This window comes from Caloenas nicobarica, chromosome 2 (assembly GCF_036013445.1).
Source record: "Caloenas nicobarica isolate bCalNic1 chromosome 2, bCalNic1.hap1, whole genome shotgun sequence".
Classification (NCBI taxonomy): Eukaryota; Metazoa; Chordata; class Aves; order Columbiformes; family Columbidae; genus Caloenas; species Caloenas nicobarica.
The window spans coordinates 3,236,494-3,254,036 of record NC_088246.1 but is presented as its reverse complement, the minus strand read 5'-3'; the positions used below and the strand labels follow the sequence as shown (position 1 = coordinate 3,254,036).

At 49.7% G+C, this 17,543-nt stretch overlaps 1 protein-coding gene across 2 annotated transcripts; it reads right to left on the bottom strand.

The window, feature by feature from the left end:
• Positions 1-1,709: 1,709 nt before the first annotated feature.
• Positions 1,710-17,537, bottom strand: GUK1 (guanylate kinase 1). 2 transcript variants are annotated; one of them, XM_065628460.1, is made up of 9 exons: positions 17,451-17,537; positions 15,041-15,156; positions 10,845-10,958; positions 9,551-9,592; positions 8,325-8,421; positions 4,288-4,426; positions 2,883-2,967; positions 2,482-2,567; positions 1,710-1,878 (listed from the first exon to the last, which is right to left on the bottom strand). In XM_065628460.1, the coding sequence occupies exons 3-9, from the start codon at positions 10,954-10,956 to the stop codon at positions 1,843-1,845; spliced, it is 597 nt and encodes a 198-aa protein (XP_065484532.1). In that variant the 5' UTR covers positions 10,957-10,958; positions 15,041-15,156; positions 17,451-17,537; the 3' UTR covers positions 1,710-1,842. The 2 variants fall into 2 exon arrangements, with proteins under 2 accessions (XP_065484532.1, XP_065484531.1); XM_065628459.1 differs by lacking the exon at positions 15,041-15,156 and having other exon boundaries at positions 17,451-17,527.
• Positions 17,538-17,543: the final 6 nt, after the last annotated feature.

Here is a 17,543-nt window from a genome sequence, read left to right as displayed (position 1 = left end):
CCACGATTGAGAAAAAGAAAAAAATATCAATGGTTCGTCACTCGCCACCATGGGAAGTGCCTAGCCACAGCAATTGTCACCATCAAGATGGGGAAAGCCAGATGCCATAGAGCAGCTACACGCCCCGAAAATTTTTGAGCCAAAACTTGAACCTTGCAACATGAAACTTGACAACAGAAAGGTGGATTTCACAGTATAATCTATAAACGATACATTCAAAACATCCAAACCATGATTCTGTAATTCTGTGAAAAAGGCAAATGATCAAAATAATCATAAAATCATCTTTCTAAATGCCAGCAAGGTACTCGAAGCGTTGCCCAAGGCCTGGTTCTGCTAATTGGTGGAGGATGGAGCTCGGTAAATGAGGATGGAGCTGGACTGGGAGACGGCAGGTGTGCTGGAGCAGAGCAACTGGGTAAACTGGGGAGGTGGGATATGAAGAGAATGAAACCCAAGAGCTGAGTTTAAGGTACAACCATGCCCCGGAAAAATGTGGTTTTGGTGAGGAAATACCACAGCCTGCATGAGATCTGGGTGCAGTTTGGGGGAAAAACAGCTGGAAGTCACCATCTGTGGGACTGCAAGTCTGCTGGACTCACCATTTCTTGAGGATCAAACCCAAACCACCAGCGTTCTCCAGGACAACAGGCTCTGGGACTCTGCCAGCAGCTGTGCTGGCAACTGTTCCTTCTCTGCAGCCCAAAATCAAGTTAATCACCTGCAGGTACCAGACACAACGTCGCTCATCTGTCTCCTGCACTTAGCTCTGGTGAAGGTTTGGGTGCTTCGAGTATAGAGGCTCCCTGAGGAACCAACCCCTCCAAGGAGGCTCAGGATACGACCTGCTGGGGGGACCAAAGGGCTCAGAAGTTACACGAAAGCATCGATGTTGAAGCTGAAGAAAACTGGGAGTGGAAAGAATCCTCCCAGCCCTGCTCAGGCAAAGCTCTCCACGTCCCAAGCCAGCGACAGTGGGTAGATCAACTGGATCCCTCCAAGGAAAATGGATTTATTGCTGCCCTTAAGTCATCCGAAAAGTCTGCATGGCTTGGGAAGGAAATATTTTCCCACCTAACATCTAAAAAAATCTACCTGCAGCTAAATTCAAGAAGTACACATGAAATACAAGGTCGCTGTCAAGCTGGCAGAGGAGCTCACAGAACTTTTTCTCCAGAATAAAATACAGCAAATACACCACATCTCACAAACAATCCCTTCTCCTCTCGGTTTATTAAACCAGCCTCTCTGTTCACTGGGGTTAGAGCAGCCGTGTTGACGAGCTGCTCTGCTGTGGTGACACAACAAAACACCGCAGAAGCCGAGGGTGGCGGGCACGGATCATCAAAAACGCCTGGAACTGCAAAAGGGAGCAGAAACCAGAGGGAAAGAGAAGGCACCGACACTTGTGACTTTGGGTACCAGTGAAGATAGGAGTCTCTCTGCCTGCAGGTGGAAGTGGGAGGATCACAAAGTAGCTCCCCTGGATCGAGTGACATTAATTGGACATGACATGTACATCCATGAATACCAGGGTGGGATCCCAAGCCCCGTGCCCAGACGGCTCCTCCGCAGCCTGGCAGAACAATCTCTGCCCTTCGGAAGCTGGCACTGCCGCTTCCAAAGCGTCTGCGCGAGGTACAAACCTGGGAGAGCCCACGCCAAGCGTGTGGTGAACAGAAATGCAAGCGCGAGAGGGTTTTGTTTTCTTTCCTTTTAATAAAAACATCCTAGAGTAACTCGGGAGGAGGATGAGGCTAAAGGGAATGTCTCTCGGAATAAAAACGGTGTGACGTGCTTCGGGAATGATGTGCAAAGTGAAAACGTCCAAGCAGGCTCGGCTCAGGACTTCCTGGATTCTTGGGTCTTCTTGATTTCCTGCAAGGAGATCAGGAAAACAAGGAACAGCTCATCGTTTCACAGCTCTGGAGACCACGAGCGATCATCTCCTCAGACCAGCGCCGCAGCATTGCAGGGCCAAGCCCAGAGTTTACACGCAAGGCTTTAGGGACAAAGTTTGACTTTAGATTGGATCTCGGGAACAATTTCTTCCCCAAAGGGCTGTGGGGCATTGGAACAGGCTGCCCAGGGCAGTGCTGGAGTCACCATCCCTGGAGGGGTTGGACAGAGACGAGGTTCTCAGGTACATGGGGCAGTGCCAGGGGTGGGTTATGGTTGGACTCCATGATCTTGAGGGTCTCCTCCAACCAAAACGATTCCATGATTCGAAGGCTCTTGAAAACCATCGCACCCTTTCTATACTGTCCAGGGATGTTTATTGTGTCCCTAACCCTTTATTGTGCTGGATCCGTTTTCCACTCTCGAGCCACTGATCCATCATCGCTCATATGTGATCTCTGTTCAACTACATCAGCAGCTCAAAATAGATGAAATGTGGGGATGAGGTCACATTTTTGCAGCTGCCTGTAGACAGACCCTTGTCTGCTCAGCCCAGAGGCAGAAAATCCCTGAATGACTCACCTCCAGGAGGACCTCCTTCAATTCGGAATAGGCTTTTTCTAGATCATCATTAATAATGACCAAGTCGAACAGGCCAGGCTCTTTACCTGTGGAGGGAGATGATGACAGAGGAGTCAGAGGAGAACATGTTCCTTCCCTCTCTCACTCCTCGTGCGCGCCCCGAGTCCCTGTGGCTTTTTAATATTATTATTGTTTCAGCCACTCCTAAGGCACTTTCTCTGCCAAGCTCCCACAAGGAACTGCAGTGGGAAACGATGCCACGTGGTGCTTAGATCAAACCCAGCTAATGCCCAGGCCTGCCCTGGAGAACAAAAAGCAGGTATTTGTGCAAAAAACAGCTCCTAAATCACCAACGCACCCCCTTCCCCCGGACACATTACTTGAAGTTCCCCTGGACTTACTAAGCTCCAAATCTACACGGGCTGCAGTCAAACGCTTCAGTAAACTTTCTTCTGTCTCGGTCTTTCGGTCACGTAGTCGTTTTTCCTAAACCCAAATGACAAACGTTAAAGAAACGCATGTTCCAAACGCTGCCTGCAGAAACCACCACCCACCCCACAAGCCAGTGACCACGGGCACACGAGGTAACATCCTGCGAAGGGTGAGGAGCCTCATTTACAGCCCAGAGCAAACCAGTGGCCAGGCTGGGTTTGGGCTCAGGGTGTCCTGACCACAGCTCAGGTTCCCAGTCTCTTTTTTTCCCCTTTTTTCCTCCCCATCCAGGTACTGCTGGGAGGTGAAATCGCTCTACTGGGCTCTCACATCTGGTCCTGTTGGCTTCTTCCTCCACTAACTCAATAAGAAACACAGACTCTACTGAAAACGAGAGCGCCAGGAGTCGTGGCCTTTGCTGCCATGTACTCCTTGCACGGCTTCAGCAAGTCACATACATGCATCTGCATCCCACTCCGAACCACGAGAGGGATTTCACTTCTCCCAGAGGCACAAAGTGATCATTAATTATATAGGGACCCATAAGACCAGAGGGGTATACGATTTCCTAGGAATAGCTCTGCTGGGAGGATGGGCTGAGAGAGTTGGGGTGTTCAGCCTGGAGAAGAGAAGCTCCGGGGAGACCTTGTTGTGGCCTTTCCGTACTTAAAAGAAAGATGGGGACAGACTTTTGAGCAGGGCCTGTTGTGATAGGACAAGGGGTGATGGTTTTAAACTAAAGGAGAGGAGACTCAGGCTGGACATGATGAAGAAATTTTTGACCCTGAGGGTGGTGAAACACTGGCCCAGGTTGACCAGAGAGGTGGTGGCTGAACCATCCCTGGAGACATCCCAGGCCAGGCTGGACGGGGCTCTGAGCAACCTGAGCTGGTGCAGATGTCCCTGCTCATGGCAGGGGGGGCACTGGGGGAGCTCTGAAGGTCCCTGCCAACCCAAACCGTTCCATGATTCTATGATTTCCAGTGCTACAGAGAACCAGCCTCTCTCAGTTTAACTTTAATAGCTAGGCAAGTCTCCACACAAAAATCTCATCTTCCCAGAGTTAAGCACAACTTAATACATTTAAAGGCTGGTCACACTGCAAGGGAGTCTATAACCCAACACGGACAAACAGGCCGAGGTGTGGAAACTGTGCCAGAGGGACTCAATTAAAGGGCACAGGAATATTTATCCCTGGGAGCCAGTGGCTGGGCGTTAGACTGCGCAGAGTTAACCATGTGCTCAGAAACGTCCTCCCCACCTATTTTACTGCCCTTAAAAACAGATGAATCAACGAGGGGGAAGCCCCGTCACTTCAGAGCAAGACGCTGATTACCTCTAACTGCCTAACGGCAAAGGAAGGCGGTCGCTCACCAAGATGTCTATGGAGGGAGGTTGCACGGAGATGTAGATGGGGTTCAGGTCTGTCCTCTTGATGTTCTTCACGCCCTGGATGTCGATGTCAAGGACGCAGATCTGGTTCTGGGCCTGAACAGCCTGCACCGCACCTTTACTGGGGAGAGAGCACAGAGGGAAGGGGTCAGAATCACAGAATCACAGAATCACAGAATGTTAGGGATTGGAAGGGACCTCAAAAGATCATCTAGTCCAATCCCCCTGCCAGAGCAGGAAAACTTAGGTGAGGTTACACAGGAAGGCGTCCAGGCGGGTTTTGAATGTCTCCAGAGAAGGAGAATCCACAACCCCCGTGGGCAGCCTGTTCCAGTGTTCTGTCACCCTCACTGAGAAGAAGTTTCTTCTCACATTTAAGTGGAACCTCTTGTGTTCCAGCTTGAACCCATTACCCCTTGTCTTACTGTTGGTTGTCACCGAGAAGAGCCTAGCTCCATCCTCGTGACACCCACCCTTTATATATTTATAAACATTAATGAGGTCACCCCTCAGTCTCCTCTTCTCCAAGCTAAAGAGACCCAGCTCCCTCAGCCTTTCCTCATAAGGGAGATGCTCCACTCCCTTAATCATCTTTGTGGCCCTGCGCTGGACTCTCTCCAGCAGTTCCCTGTCCTTCTTGAACTGAGGGGCCCAGAACTGGACACAATATTCCAGATGTGGTCTCACCAGGGCAGAGTAGAGGGGAAGGAGAACCTCTCTGGACCTACTAACCACCCCCCTTCTAATACACCCCAGGATGCCATTGGCCTTCTTGGCCACAAGGGCACAGTGCTGGCTCATGGTCATCCTGCCATAGTGGTAGGGGTTCAGTGTGTCCCCCTCCAGCAGCAGGTTTCACCTCACAGAGCTCCCCTGTACCTAAATTGTGGCAGGAGAGAAGAAAGAGCCTGCGCTGCTCTTGCTAAACAGTTTCTCTTCCCCCAAGTGTCTTCAAGGTCCCTGCAGTAGAGCAGGGACCTGCTGTCTCCTGCTAGAAAGTCTGGCAAAACCACAATGGAAAGAGTAGAAATGGATAATGTGCAATTATCCCATGAGCAGTGTGTCCTGGGTGCAGCTCAGGAAGCTTCTGCCTTCGACAAACACAGGAAAAACCTTCACTAAAGATCAAAACACCAAGAAATTCCTTCTCCAGAGACCCACCGATTTCCATACCCCATGCTCTCTCCTGGAGGATGCTTGATCATAGAATTACAGAATAGTCTGGGTTGGAAAGGACCCTCAAAGCTCCCCCAGTGCCCCCCCTGCCATAAGCAGGGACATCTGCACCAGCTCGGGTTGCTCAGAGCCCCATCCAGCCTGGCCTGGGATGTCTCCAGGGATGGTTCATCCACCACCTCTCTGGCCAACCTGGGCCAGGCCCTCACCACCCTCAGGGTCAAAGATTTCTTCCTCACGTCTGGGCCTGAATCTCCCCAGTCAGAATTTGCACAGCACTGGTTCTCCTTCCAGCCAGCTCTGGCACGACAGACAGTGCGGAGAGAAGATCTGCCAGGAGCTCCAAGGTGACACTGCGTGTTTTGAGGGAGTGAAGTCAGGGGGATTATGCAGTGACACAAGAATCGCAGACTGGTTGGGGTTGGAAGGGACCTCTGGGGATCAGCCAGTCCAACTCACCTCCTAACGCGGGTTCACCAGAGCAGATCACACAGGATCGTGTCCAGGTGGGTTTGAATGTCTCCAGAGAAGGAGACTCCACAACCTCTCTGGGCAGCCTGGTCCAGGCTCTGGCACCTCACAGTAAAGAAGTTTCTCCTCATATTCAGATGGAACCTCCTGTGTTTCAGTCTGTGCCCGTTGCCCCTCATCCTGTCACTGGGCACCACTGAGAAGAGTCTGGTCCATCCTCTTGACACCCACCCTGGAGATATTTATAAGCATAGATATTAAGAGCAGATCTCAAGGTGGCTGCTGACTTTCCTCTTGACCTGGGAGTCCCACCACACAGGTCACAAAGCCCAGCAGGAAGGAGAAAGCTGAAGTGACGCTGCCACAGCATCACTCTGCCCTATACAAATACAGAAGTTTGCTGCCTCACCCGGGGGGGGCAGCAGCTGGAGTCCAGATCTGAGCACCATCCAACGCAAATCCACAAAAACGTCCCCAAAATGACTTGATTTGCCTTGTGAAAGCCACAGGCTTCATCTGTTATCACCAGGTAACTCCCACTACAACTGATCCACAAAGAACCAGCAGCTCTCAGAGCCCCGAGAAAGAGACTCCAAGCCCACACTCTGATTTCAGCCTCTAATTTAAAGTAGCTTCAAAGAAATTCTGGTTTCTGTGGGCAGGACTCAGTGTGACCCCACAGACAGGGTCCTTTCAAGGCTCTTAAATTCAGCAATTAATTTTTAGTTATTCATTATTACTAGCTGATGAGATTAAGGGAGCAGAAAGGATTGCTGAAAACGTCAACTATTCTGCCAAACTTGAAGGACTCTCTTTCTTAATCACAAATCTGATTAGAAACATCCTTAGGCACTTGTAGAAGAAACAGAGACTTAGAGTTTCTGTATTTATTTTGTTTGCAAACTCGTCTTTATCAGTGAGATGGTTTGGGTTAATTCCAGCCTCCCATCGCCACGAGCAGGGCACAGATGTGAATACCCAGAGGGGATCAAAGATGAAAGTGAGGGCCAGGGAGAAAAGCACCTCAGAAACAAACCCAAGCACATCATTTAATTTGGTGAAAGTATCAAATTTCTACAAACTTCAATGAAATCTGCTTAGAAGATATGTCTTTGCAGCACCCAACCTGAGGAAAAGGCACCAAAATGAACCCCATCTACATATCAGGCACCAAAGAGCAGCCATCTCCTCCACGCTGTGCCCGGCTGGATTAAGCGGGACAGACGTGATGGAAGGTAAAGCCTGTCCTACGCAGGATGAAGCCAGGGATTAAGGAGCTTGAATTCAGTTTCTCCTTGGTGCTGGGTATTTGGAAGATGAGCCATCAGGCTTCCCTCTTCTTGCCAAACCAGTGAGACTGGAAGTTTCAGGGGAAGGGGATGGTTTTCCTCCATCAGCCTCGGAGGGAGCAGGGCCAGACCCCCACGAGGCTGCAGTGACAGTGGTGACATGTCACACTAAAATGTTATTGAAATGCAAAAGCACCAACTGTTCCTTCAGAGCTACAGCACGTTCAGTCTGGGGACCTTATATTGGTACCTCCCATAAGGAAACCATCCTCAGCAAGAAACTTTCCCAACTCCAAAAAATCCTCAAAAAAGCACATTCAGCTCTTTAAGAAACATAAGTCTTCTTGAAAAGCATTTCTTTAACACAACTAATTAAATATCTCAAGAAACATTTAACTTCCCTCCTTGGTAGGTCTTTTACTATAGCACCACGATTTTCTCACAATAATTATATAAGATATCTGACTTCTAATTAACATTGCAGCTTAACGTTTTATTGATCGGCAGCCCTAACGCCCAGGGCAATGCTATTTTAAAATCCACCTAACTCTTTAACCCCAGTCAAGGGTGCCACGCAATTTATCTATTTGTAAGCAGCCACTTTAGCAAAGCAGCATTTGTTTCGCAACAGCAAATATGGATATTGTCGCTTCTGCTCCCAAATTCATAGTATTCAACTATTAATTAAACACAGGGATAAAGAGAGTGAGTCTCCCTTCTACCCGCTACTCTCTGCAAGCACTTGGAAAATATTAAGGAGCATAAATAGCCTGTGAAAATAACCCCCTGCAAGAAAAATGGGAAATAAATGAATGACTTCAGCAGCCCTCAAACACCGGAGGCTGTAGAGAATCTTGTCACGCAACGACGATTTAATTATGACGAGATAACTCTCTGCAAGAGTTAACTTTGTTGTCTTAATAAGGCTGACAAGGATCCCGCTATCAAAATGAAAGGCTTTGCTTACGACAAGAATCTGCGTGTTTGGGGCAAAACAGTGTCGCTACGTTAAAATATTTTTTTCCTTCACCATCATCTCAGCTGCCGGCACCACCTGGTTCAGCGGCGTCTGAACTGCGTTACCTCGTCCCGTACATATTTCCAGAGAACTCCGCGTGTTCAATGAATTCACCGGCATCGATTTCTTTCTGCATTTCTTCTCTGGTCACAAAGTGGTAATCTAGATCGGGAAAACAGGAAAAAATAGCCAGAAATTAACAGCTTTGAAGGTGAAGTTCACAGTCAAAAGGACACTGATGGGTGCTTAGAGGAGAAGCACCTTAAAATCCGCTTTGGACAACACTGGTGGACAACAGATATCTGCTTTCTAATTACTGTCCACAGCATCCTCTTGCCACAGATACCTGCTCAAAGTGTTTTGGAGCTTTCTGTGTGGCCAAAAATGCTGCTGTAAACCCTTTTTACACCATTCCCCTTTTCTGGTGCAGTGGCAACCTCCTCCCCCTCCCCACATTACAGCAGGACTGTCAAGGTGCTTAATTTGAAAGCATTTATGATTAAAGACTAGAGTGAGACAAGAGAGAAGGAGATTAAAGGAAACATCAAAACCGCACGAACTAAAAAGAAATGTTTCTCTATCTTTTGTTCAAATTCCTCCCTCTCACTTCAGAGTGAAAACTGCCATCGGAAATTCAATGCAAACCTCCTTTGATTCTTTCTAAAATATGCAAACAAACCAGAAAATAGAAAAGCAGCTGGCCGGCTGGATACAAGCTATCAATATAGATAACTCATTAAGCAGCTGCATTTCAGAAAACATTGTGCATTTGAGGTATCTCACGAGAGCTACCCAGCACATCGGAAAATCAAGCCACTCAATGCACCGGTATAGACCAGGGCGCTTAAAACTGGGAGCCCCGCTTTGAAAACCTGGGCCAGCGAGTCACAGAGGCGGCGTCTAGAAAAGAAAACCAGCAGCACACGCTCTGCCTCGGTTAATATGTCACCGCCTCATTAAATTTTGGGTTTGTTCTGCCAAGTTCACTTCTCTTTGTGATCCTCCCACCAACACATGGCACATGCGGTAAATGGCGATGGTCTCGTTACCACTGAAATCAAGAACAAAATCGTGTGTTTGTGTGTCTATATATACACATAGACACACTCAAATATGTCATTACTGAACACCTGCTCCTCCTGGATAAGGAAATAGTCCCTATAAACATAAATGTAGGACTAACTTTACTGCTAGTGGGGATTCATGGGTGCACTTCATGTAAAAACTTGACATTTTTCAGAGGAATTGTTTGCTGAGTTCGATGAGATGGGCACAACCATAACACACTCACCTTTGCCATTTACTTCTCCAGGTCTTGGCTGCCTTGTGGTGTCTGTGAGCAAAAATAAACGTTGCAAATTTTGTAGATCGCCCAAGGAAGCAATAATATCAAAGAAATAAAAGAACACAGATAAATTAACCCAATCACATAGTAAATGGATCTTCTATTTAAAATGATCAAAACTTCTGAAAGCAGCTAGTGCCTATAATGGAAGGATCCTTGATAATCTGAAATCAATCAATTAAAATTGTTATTGGCTGAGCGGTCTGTGTGGGACTTGGCAAGTTGTGCTTAGTTTTCAGCTCTGCTACAGCCTCCCTGCTTAACTCTAGACACGTTATTCAGAGCTCTGCCGCAGTTCAGGGGAATTAGTGGTGCCCTACTTCAGTTATCTTCATTTTAAAAGATCATGCAGCACCTACACAGGTGCTTAAAATAGCCAGATTTAATGAATAAGGGCAAACTCCTGCACAAGGAAGGTGAATAAATCAGTGAGACTTTAAATCCTGTTGGAAGTTGTTCAAACTAAAATTATTTGAAGCACGTGCTTCGAAAAGGAGCAAGCCAAAAAGCAGCTGAGGGTCGGCGTAGAAAGCAATGCTGATATTTTATTTACGACCAGCAGGAGTTAATTAATGTGATAAGGCTCTGATCACCTCTAAATTTTCATAAAGCACCAATTGCCAAGGTCTAAGTTGCCTATGGAGTTTTAGGAAAAAAAACATCTACCAGAGGCAACCTTGGGGAAAATGTTAAGATTTAGTTTGGAGTGAGATGAGAAATTCAGCTGAATCAAGAGAATAGGATGAAACACATAAAATGAAAATTAATTTTAAGGTTTTCTCATCTCCAGTAATATTAAATTTTTAAACATCCAGATAAGCTTCACAACACTCTTTAATTTTAAATCTGAGACTCTGACAGGCAGCCCCTGGGCTGTTAAAATCTCCATCAGCTCCTGCAGGTAGATTTTAACAGGAAAAAAACAATTGGCTTTTGGAGCAGAGGTGTGGGGGCGGAATTTAGTTACTTTCAGAGTCAAGAATCACTCAGAAAAATGTCATTCCCTCTCTGAGCTGTGTTTGGCAGTGTGGGGAGTCACCACACCTGGAAAAGCTGCTATTCCAGATAAATCTTAAGACTTGGCACTCAATACCAGTAGTAAAAGGCCTCCTGATTTATTTAAACATCCCAAAGGGCCCACAGACTAGGACACGGGCAAGCCCATTATGTGGAGCACGAATACAAATAAAGAAGCAGGTTCTGGGTTAGTGCCCTTCCCCAGAGACACACAGACACTCACGGGAGACGCTGAAGCCGAAGATGTTCTCGTAATCTTTAAGCAATTTCTTTAACAAAGTGCTCTTCCCTGCACCCGATGGGCCGCTCAGAACCACTGGTCTCGGTCCCTGCATGGCTAGAGAGATGGAAAAATAAACATCTGGTTAGAAACACCCACGAAAAAACACAACTACAGATTCCTGGGGTGCCTGAGTCTACAAAAGAGCACAACAGCTTCACCTTAATTTGCTGCCAGCCCCAAGTTTTACCTGGGGAACAAACACCTCGGACAAAAAGACACAAATCACTTCAGTGTCAATGCTCCTGCACAAGGGACTGAGGTTAAACTCACAGGACATAACTCAAAAGAGGAGGAAACTGGGCTCCAGCTGCTACTCAACAGAAATAATTCAAGTGAGCTCCGTTCTCTGTCACCAGGGTTTGGTCCCTCTGGGGTGCAAATCCTGAGGAAGACTCTCCCTAACAGGAGGAAAATGTTGTCTGTGCCTGGTGGCATCTGGAGACATAACAGGACATCCACAGACATCGGGGCCTTGACGCCTTGTTGATAGAAGTGCAGTCACAGCCACCTCCCTCTCATGGGGAGAGGCCTCAAGGAGCGTTTGTGCAAGATGTTGATGAGAAAAAAAGCACAGAAACGGGCCAGTGTTACACACACACAGCTCCTAGCAAGGGATGAGACGCCTAGGCGTCCACACCTCTTATGTTACCCGTTTACATCCTAAAAAGCACAAACTACGAGTCTGTGATGGACAGTTCAACATTTCCTATCAGTCCCGGGATAAATATCCACACATAAAACCCTTTGCATAAGGAGACAACGTTCTGAAGCCCAGCACGTCCTCTGCCACTAAAACCCAAAGCCTTGCAACAAAAGCCTGAACACAGTGTGATCTGGGACATGAACGTGTTTTGGGGTTTATTTCCATTATTTCCTGGAGCACAAACTCAAGCTCAAGGCATCTCATGGCAAGAGAGAAGGGTTTGGTTCCTGGTATAGGAAAAAAAAAGGCAGTCTGGGGCCACACAGACTTTTTTGCAGTTGTTTCTTCAGCTGAAAAGAAAAAAACTGGGTGTTTTCATGTGTCTGTTTCTCTGGAGAGGAAGAAAGGTTAATTATTAACATGTGAACAAAGAAAATCCTGTACCACAGTGCAGAGGGTACCGCTGGGGACCCTTGTCCATCAACAGCAATTCAGCAGCTTCTAAAAAAGGTGATGACCAGAGTGGGACAAATCAAACAAGCCGATTTTTCCTATTTAAAAACAAGCAGTAAAGCCGTGGGAAATGCATTTTTTTTAACCTCATCATCTGGGTGCGGCCTCAGGATCAACCAGCTGACAGACAGCATAATGCCTTTCCATTTCAAATTGGATCATAGCAATGTCACCCTGACCTCACAAGTCACTTTTTGAACTACCTTAAGCCAAATGCTGTCTCTTAGAAATAAATCAGCTGCGGTTCGTGCCGTGGGCTAATCCAGCCGGGCAGCCTCCCCGAGCTGGAGTCCTCATCCCCAAATCCTTCCTGCACGGCTCTGCCATCGCACAGACACCCATCCAGCAGCAAATCATATGAGGTTTCCCTCCGTTCCCCGAGGACGCGTTGTAGTTGTCTGACCAGAGTTTATCCAAACTTGTACAAAAGGATGGGGTATTAATACATGAAAGTAGATGCGAGCAGCAGATAACGTGGATGTAAAAACCTCAGAGGACCCATTCCCACTGTATAGAATCATAGATTCATTTTGGTTGGAAAAGACCCTCAAGATCATAGAGTCCAATCATTAACCCACCTCTGGCACTACCTGATGTCCCTGAGAACCTCATCTCTGCGTCTGTTCAACCCCTCCAGGGATGGCGACTCCACCGCTGCCCTGGGCAGCCTGTTCCAATGCCCGACAGCCCTTTCCAGGAAGAAATTGTTCCCAAGATCCAACCTCAACCTCCCCTGGTGCAACTTGAGGCCATTTCCTCTCGTCCTGGCGCTTATTCCTTGGGAGAAGAGACCAAGCCCCTCCATGCTTTCAGGCAGTTCAGAGATCAGAAGGTCTCCCCTCAGCCTCCTGTTCTCCAGGCTGAACCCTCCAGGTCCCTCAACCACTCCCATCACACTTGTGCATGTCCACGTTGCTGGATTAGGCTCCATCACCCAAAACACTACAACGAGGCTGAACAAACCTCTAGGAAGTCCTTTTGGGGACTTGTCCTACCTTTCCCTTAGCCCTCGCGTTTTTATTTTTGAAATATCACAGGTTTTGCCGAAATATTAAGTACGGAAAGAGGAAAACGCACTCCCCTGTGCCTCCTCACCAGTGAAATGCTGATATTTGGTGCCTGCAGCAGGGAAGCAGAGGGGCCCTTGCTGAGTTCTCCAAAGCATCTCCCTCTCTTCTGCCCCTGTGAGTTCCTCTCGCCTACATAAATAAAACAGCTGAGCCCCAACCACTGCTTGCAAAACACTCCAGAGAAGAGGAGCTATATAAAATTAATCGCTCTCCAGTCATCCCAGCGCACTTTGTAACACAGCTGCTACTGAACGATGCTCCCTCAGCCACCACCAAAAGCTCCCTTGAAATTTCATCCGCCCTTTAGGAGGAGAAAAAGGAGAATTTAAAGCTGCCCAAACCGCTTAAAATCATTTCAGACAAACTGGGAAGGGGTAAGAGAAATTGGCAAAGTGCTGGCTCGGAGAAGGCTCCAATACATCGTTACCTTTTGCTTTTCCTCCCTTTCAGCCAAGGTAGAAAGTCCAGCTCCTCTCAGAGGCGACAGGTTCGCGATAGGAGCGAGCAGGCAGAAAGCTGGGCTATTTGTGAGCTGCCTAAAGCCTTAATTACCCAGCCGCAGTTTTAAGACAGCCAATGAAAACCGCTTGCTGGTCTTTAATCTCCTCTCATGGTTTCTTCTCCACTCCCTGCTCTCCTGGCTGGCAAAGCCGTGGTGAAACACCACTAACAGGGCTGAGGGGTGTGAGCAAACGCTTTTTGGGAGAGAAAAAGCGTCCCTGTCCCTGCAGGTAACCTCACAAATGACAGAGTTGTTGCCTCCAGCCACCACTTCGCCTCAGGTCAATGATCAGGCTACTTATCCACTGGGAAGGCGACATGGAGACTCCTTTTCTTGCCCACGCAGACGCAAATCACACATCCCAGCACCTCCACGGAGGGACACAAGGGGTCTGAGCCACCCTGGTGCTGCCTGAAGAAACACCGGTGGAACGTCAGGGGAAGATGGACAAGCTCTCCTTACTTCATTTTTTCCGCACCCCCCCCCCCCCCCAAAAAATAAAGAACTAAAGTGAGAAAAGACACATGGGTTGCAATCACAGCTCTCACTTCTTTGAGAAACAGGCTAAAAATAAACAGAGAGACTTGCAGGTGCTTCCTCTTGCCTCCCTTTAAACGCAGCCCTTCTGCTGGAGATCTGCAGAGGAAAACAAGACCTAATTTAGACGGGGGGGAAATTAAAAAAAAAAAAAGCCATTTCCACTGCCAGATGAAGGGGCTGGGCCCTTGGGGTGGCAGACGGCAAACACTCAGCTGGCAAAGTGGGAATCTGTGTGAGCATGGAGCAAAAATAGCTCCCAGGGTGCATTTTTGGGAGGTACCCACCACCCGACACAGGGTGGGATCAGGATTTTGGGGGCAGCTGCTCAGGGCTGGAGAGACGAAGGATGAAGAGATGGTTAAACACGCACCCTGACCCCAGGGAATCACTCGTGACAACCGGTATTTCTGCCCTCACCGGGCTTCTCCGCTCCCCTGGCCCCATCAGACACAGCTCCTCTCCCTCCGGCAGCCCAGAGCCCTCAAAAACCACAAGTAAAGCACCAAAAAAGCCCGAGAAACCCAATCTGTTGGATACGGGGCTTTTTACACCTCCTGCTTGGTTCCCAGCCCAGCAAGGCATCTGCACATCATATTTCAAGCTGTTTGCAGCAGTAACATAACAGGTACATACTTAGTTTGAGCAGAAGCTCAATTTTTTTCCCCTTTGCTCAGATTTTAGCATCTTCAGAGCAGCCAATCTGCAAATCTCTAGCACAGAGGTTCTCTCACTTCCACTCGGTTACCGCTAAAACAGTTTTGGATCCAGCCTATCCACCACACGTTACTAAAACCACCATCAGCAAGAGAGCAGCAGGGCTATTTAATACTATTTAATAAAAACCCTCATGTTTGGGGAGGTACCGCACCTGGGACTGAGGTCAAACGGCCAGAGAGACCCTGCTGGGCTGCAAAAGGACGAGGTGGTCACCGAAGGAGCGTTTCTCGGGCTGCTCCTGCCTACTAAACTCCCCTTGGATTTTAACTGGCAAAGCAAAGGACAAGACATCACAAGAGTTAAACAAAATTAATGCTGATTAGCAGAGAGGCTTTACCGAGAAGGTAAAGCCCCCTTGCAAAGTAGAAAAGAAGATTAAAGGACAGTTTGTCTGGAGCCCCAGGAAAGGTTTCCTGAATTAGGAGTATAATCCCATTCCCTATTTTTAGCAGGTTCGTTATAAAGCTGCAACTCCCATCTTGCTCAAGTTGAAAACCCATCCCAGCCACAGTAACACAACAAAGTTTAACATTATTTAAGAGCAAACTAAACGCTCGGCATCTCGATGTCTGCGAGGAGCCCTAAGGGCTGGATGTCCCCTTGGCTGCTCAGATGGCACCAGCTGCTCCAACAGCCCCGGTCCACCCTCGTTTAGTCAGGGAATGGGTGAGCAAAAGCTCCAGGGCTTCGTTTGCCATTTCCCAGCACACGCAGACCATGCCGGACAGCCGGCAGGCTGCTTCAATAAAGAGAATTAATCATTTGCAGGACTGAAACAGGAGCAGAGCATCCTCACCATGGAACACTCAGCCACCATCTTCCCAGAAAAATCTCAAAAGCACTAATTAACTGGCTGCACCGATTAGCGCTTTGCGGGGAGGGATGATGCAGCAGGAGGAACAAGAATCTCTTGCTCAAGGTCACTGCAGAAATCACCCACATCCAGGTCACAGATGAGACCAGAAATCACTCCAAAACCAGTCAACCGGTCTGAGATAGTTTTACGCAATCGGGTGAATTTCTACAGAGGTGAAGCTCGGCCAGGTGTGGTTTTGCCACCTGCTTCCCCTCGTGTTTTACCACACAGAGCTTTTATTTTTGGATATGTGAAGGGTGTGAATCCCAAAGCCTCTCCCCTCACCATCCCGCACGGCCCTCGCAAAACCCCAACGGTTCAGCACACAAAACCCCACTCGCCTTCTCTAACTGAGGAGGGGGGGCATCCCAGAGCCACCCCTAGCGATGGGGACCCATGTGGCTGGAAAGAAGGGGACAATGCCAGCCCAGGGGGGGTTAAAACCTGTACCACAGTGAGGAGGGGGGAAGATGAGGAGCCAGGAGCCCCTGTGAGGGGCTCAGCCCCCCCCAGACCGACATCTCAGCCCCATCTGGGCCCCCTCAGCCCAAGGGTCCCTGTGAGGGGCTCAACCCCCCCGGACTGACACCTCAGGCCCACCTGGGCCCCCTGAACCCAAGGGTCCCTGTGAGGCGCTCAAACCCCCCACACTGACATCTCAGCCCAAGGGTCCCATTGAGGGGCTCAAACCCCCCACACCAACACCTCAGCCCCACCTGGGCCCCTTCAGCCACAGGACCCCTGTGAGGGGCTCACCCCTCCCTAAACTGACACCTCAGGCCCACCTGGGCCCCCTCAGCCCAAGGGTCCCTGTGAGGAGCTCAGCACCCCCAAACTGATACCTCAGCCACAGGGTCACTGTGAGGGGCTCAGCCACCCCAAACTGACACCTCAGCCCAAGGGTCCCTGTGAGGGGCTCAAACTCCCCCACACCAACATCTCAGCCCCATCTGGGCCCCCTCAGGCCAAGGGTCCCTGTGAGGGGGGCTCAAACCCCCCACACTGACACCTCAGCCCAAGGGTCCCATTGAGGGGCTCAAACCCCCCACACTGACACCTCAGCCCCACCTGGGCCCCCTCAGCCACAGGACCCCTGTGAGGGGCTCACCCCCCTCCCTAAACTGACACCTCAGCCCCACCTGGGCCCCCTGAGCCCAAGGGTCCCTGTGAGGGGATCAGCCCCCCCAAACTGACACCTCAGCCCCACCTGGGCCCCCTGAGCCCAAGGGTCCCTGTGAGGGGATCAGCCCCCCCACACTGACACCTCAGCCACAGGGTCCCTGTGAGAGGTTCAGCCGCCCCAAACTGACACCTCAGCCCAAGGGTCCCTGTGAGAGGCTCAAACTCCCCCAGACCAACATCTCAGTCCCATCTGGGCCCCCTCAGCCCAAAGGTCCTTGTGAGGGGCTCAGTACCCCCAAACTGACACCTCAGCCACACGGTCCCTGTGAGCGGCTCAACCCCCCCGCAACTGACACCTCAGCCCCAGCTGAGTCCCATCAGATAAAAGGGTCCCTGTGAGGGTCTCACCCCCCCAGACCGACACCTCATCACCTCAGCACCGCCTGTGCCCCCGTGAGGGGCCCAGCACCCGGAAGCCGGCGAGAGCCCCGCCAGGGGCCGGCTGGGCCTCACACCCCCCACTCCCCCCGCCCCGGGACAGGCCCCTGAGGGAGCTCGGCAGCTCCGCACCCCCCGCGCTCACCCGCCGCCCGGGCGATGGCGTCGCGCAGCCGCCGCCAGCTCATGGCGGGGGGCGGGATCGATCCCGGCAGCCCCCGCGCTCCCGCCGCCGCAC

Excerpts from the sequence above, each read along its gene's own strand:
- GUK1 (XM_065628459.1), bottom strand. The coding sequence starts at position 17,493 with ATGAGCTGGCGGCGGCTGCGCGACGCCATCGCCCGGGCGGCGG. Across the intron at positions 9,593-10,844 it reads CTTCGGCTTCAGCGTCTCCC|ACACCACAAGGCAGCCAAGA; the intron begins GTGAGTGTCTGT and ends TTTTGCTCACAG. Across the intron at positions 4,427-8,324 it reads GGAAATATGTACGGGACGAG|TAAAGGTGCGGTGCAGGCTG; the intron begins GTAACGCAGTTC and ends CTCTCTCCCCAG.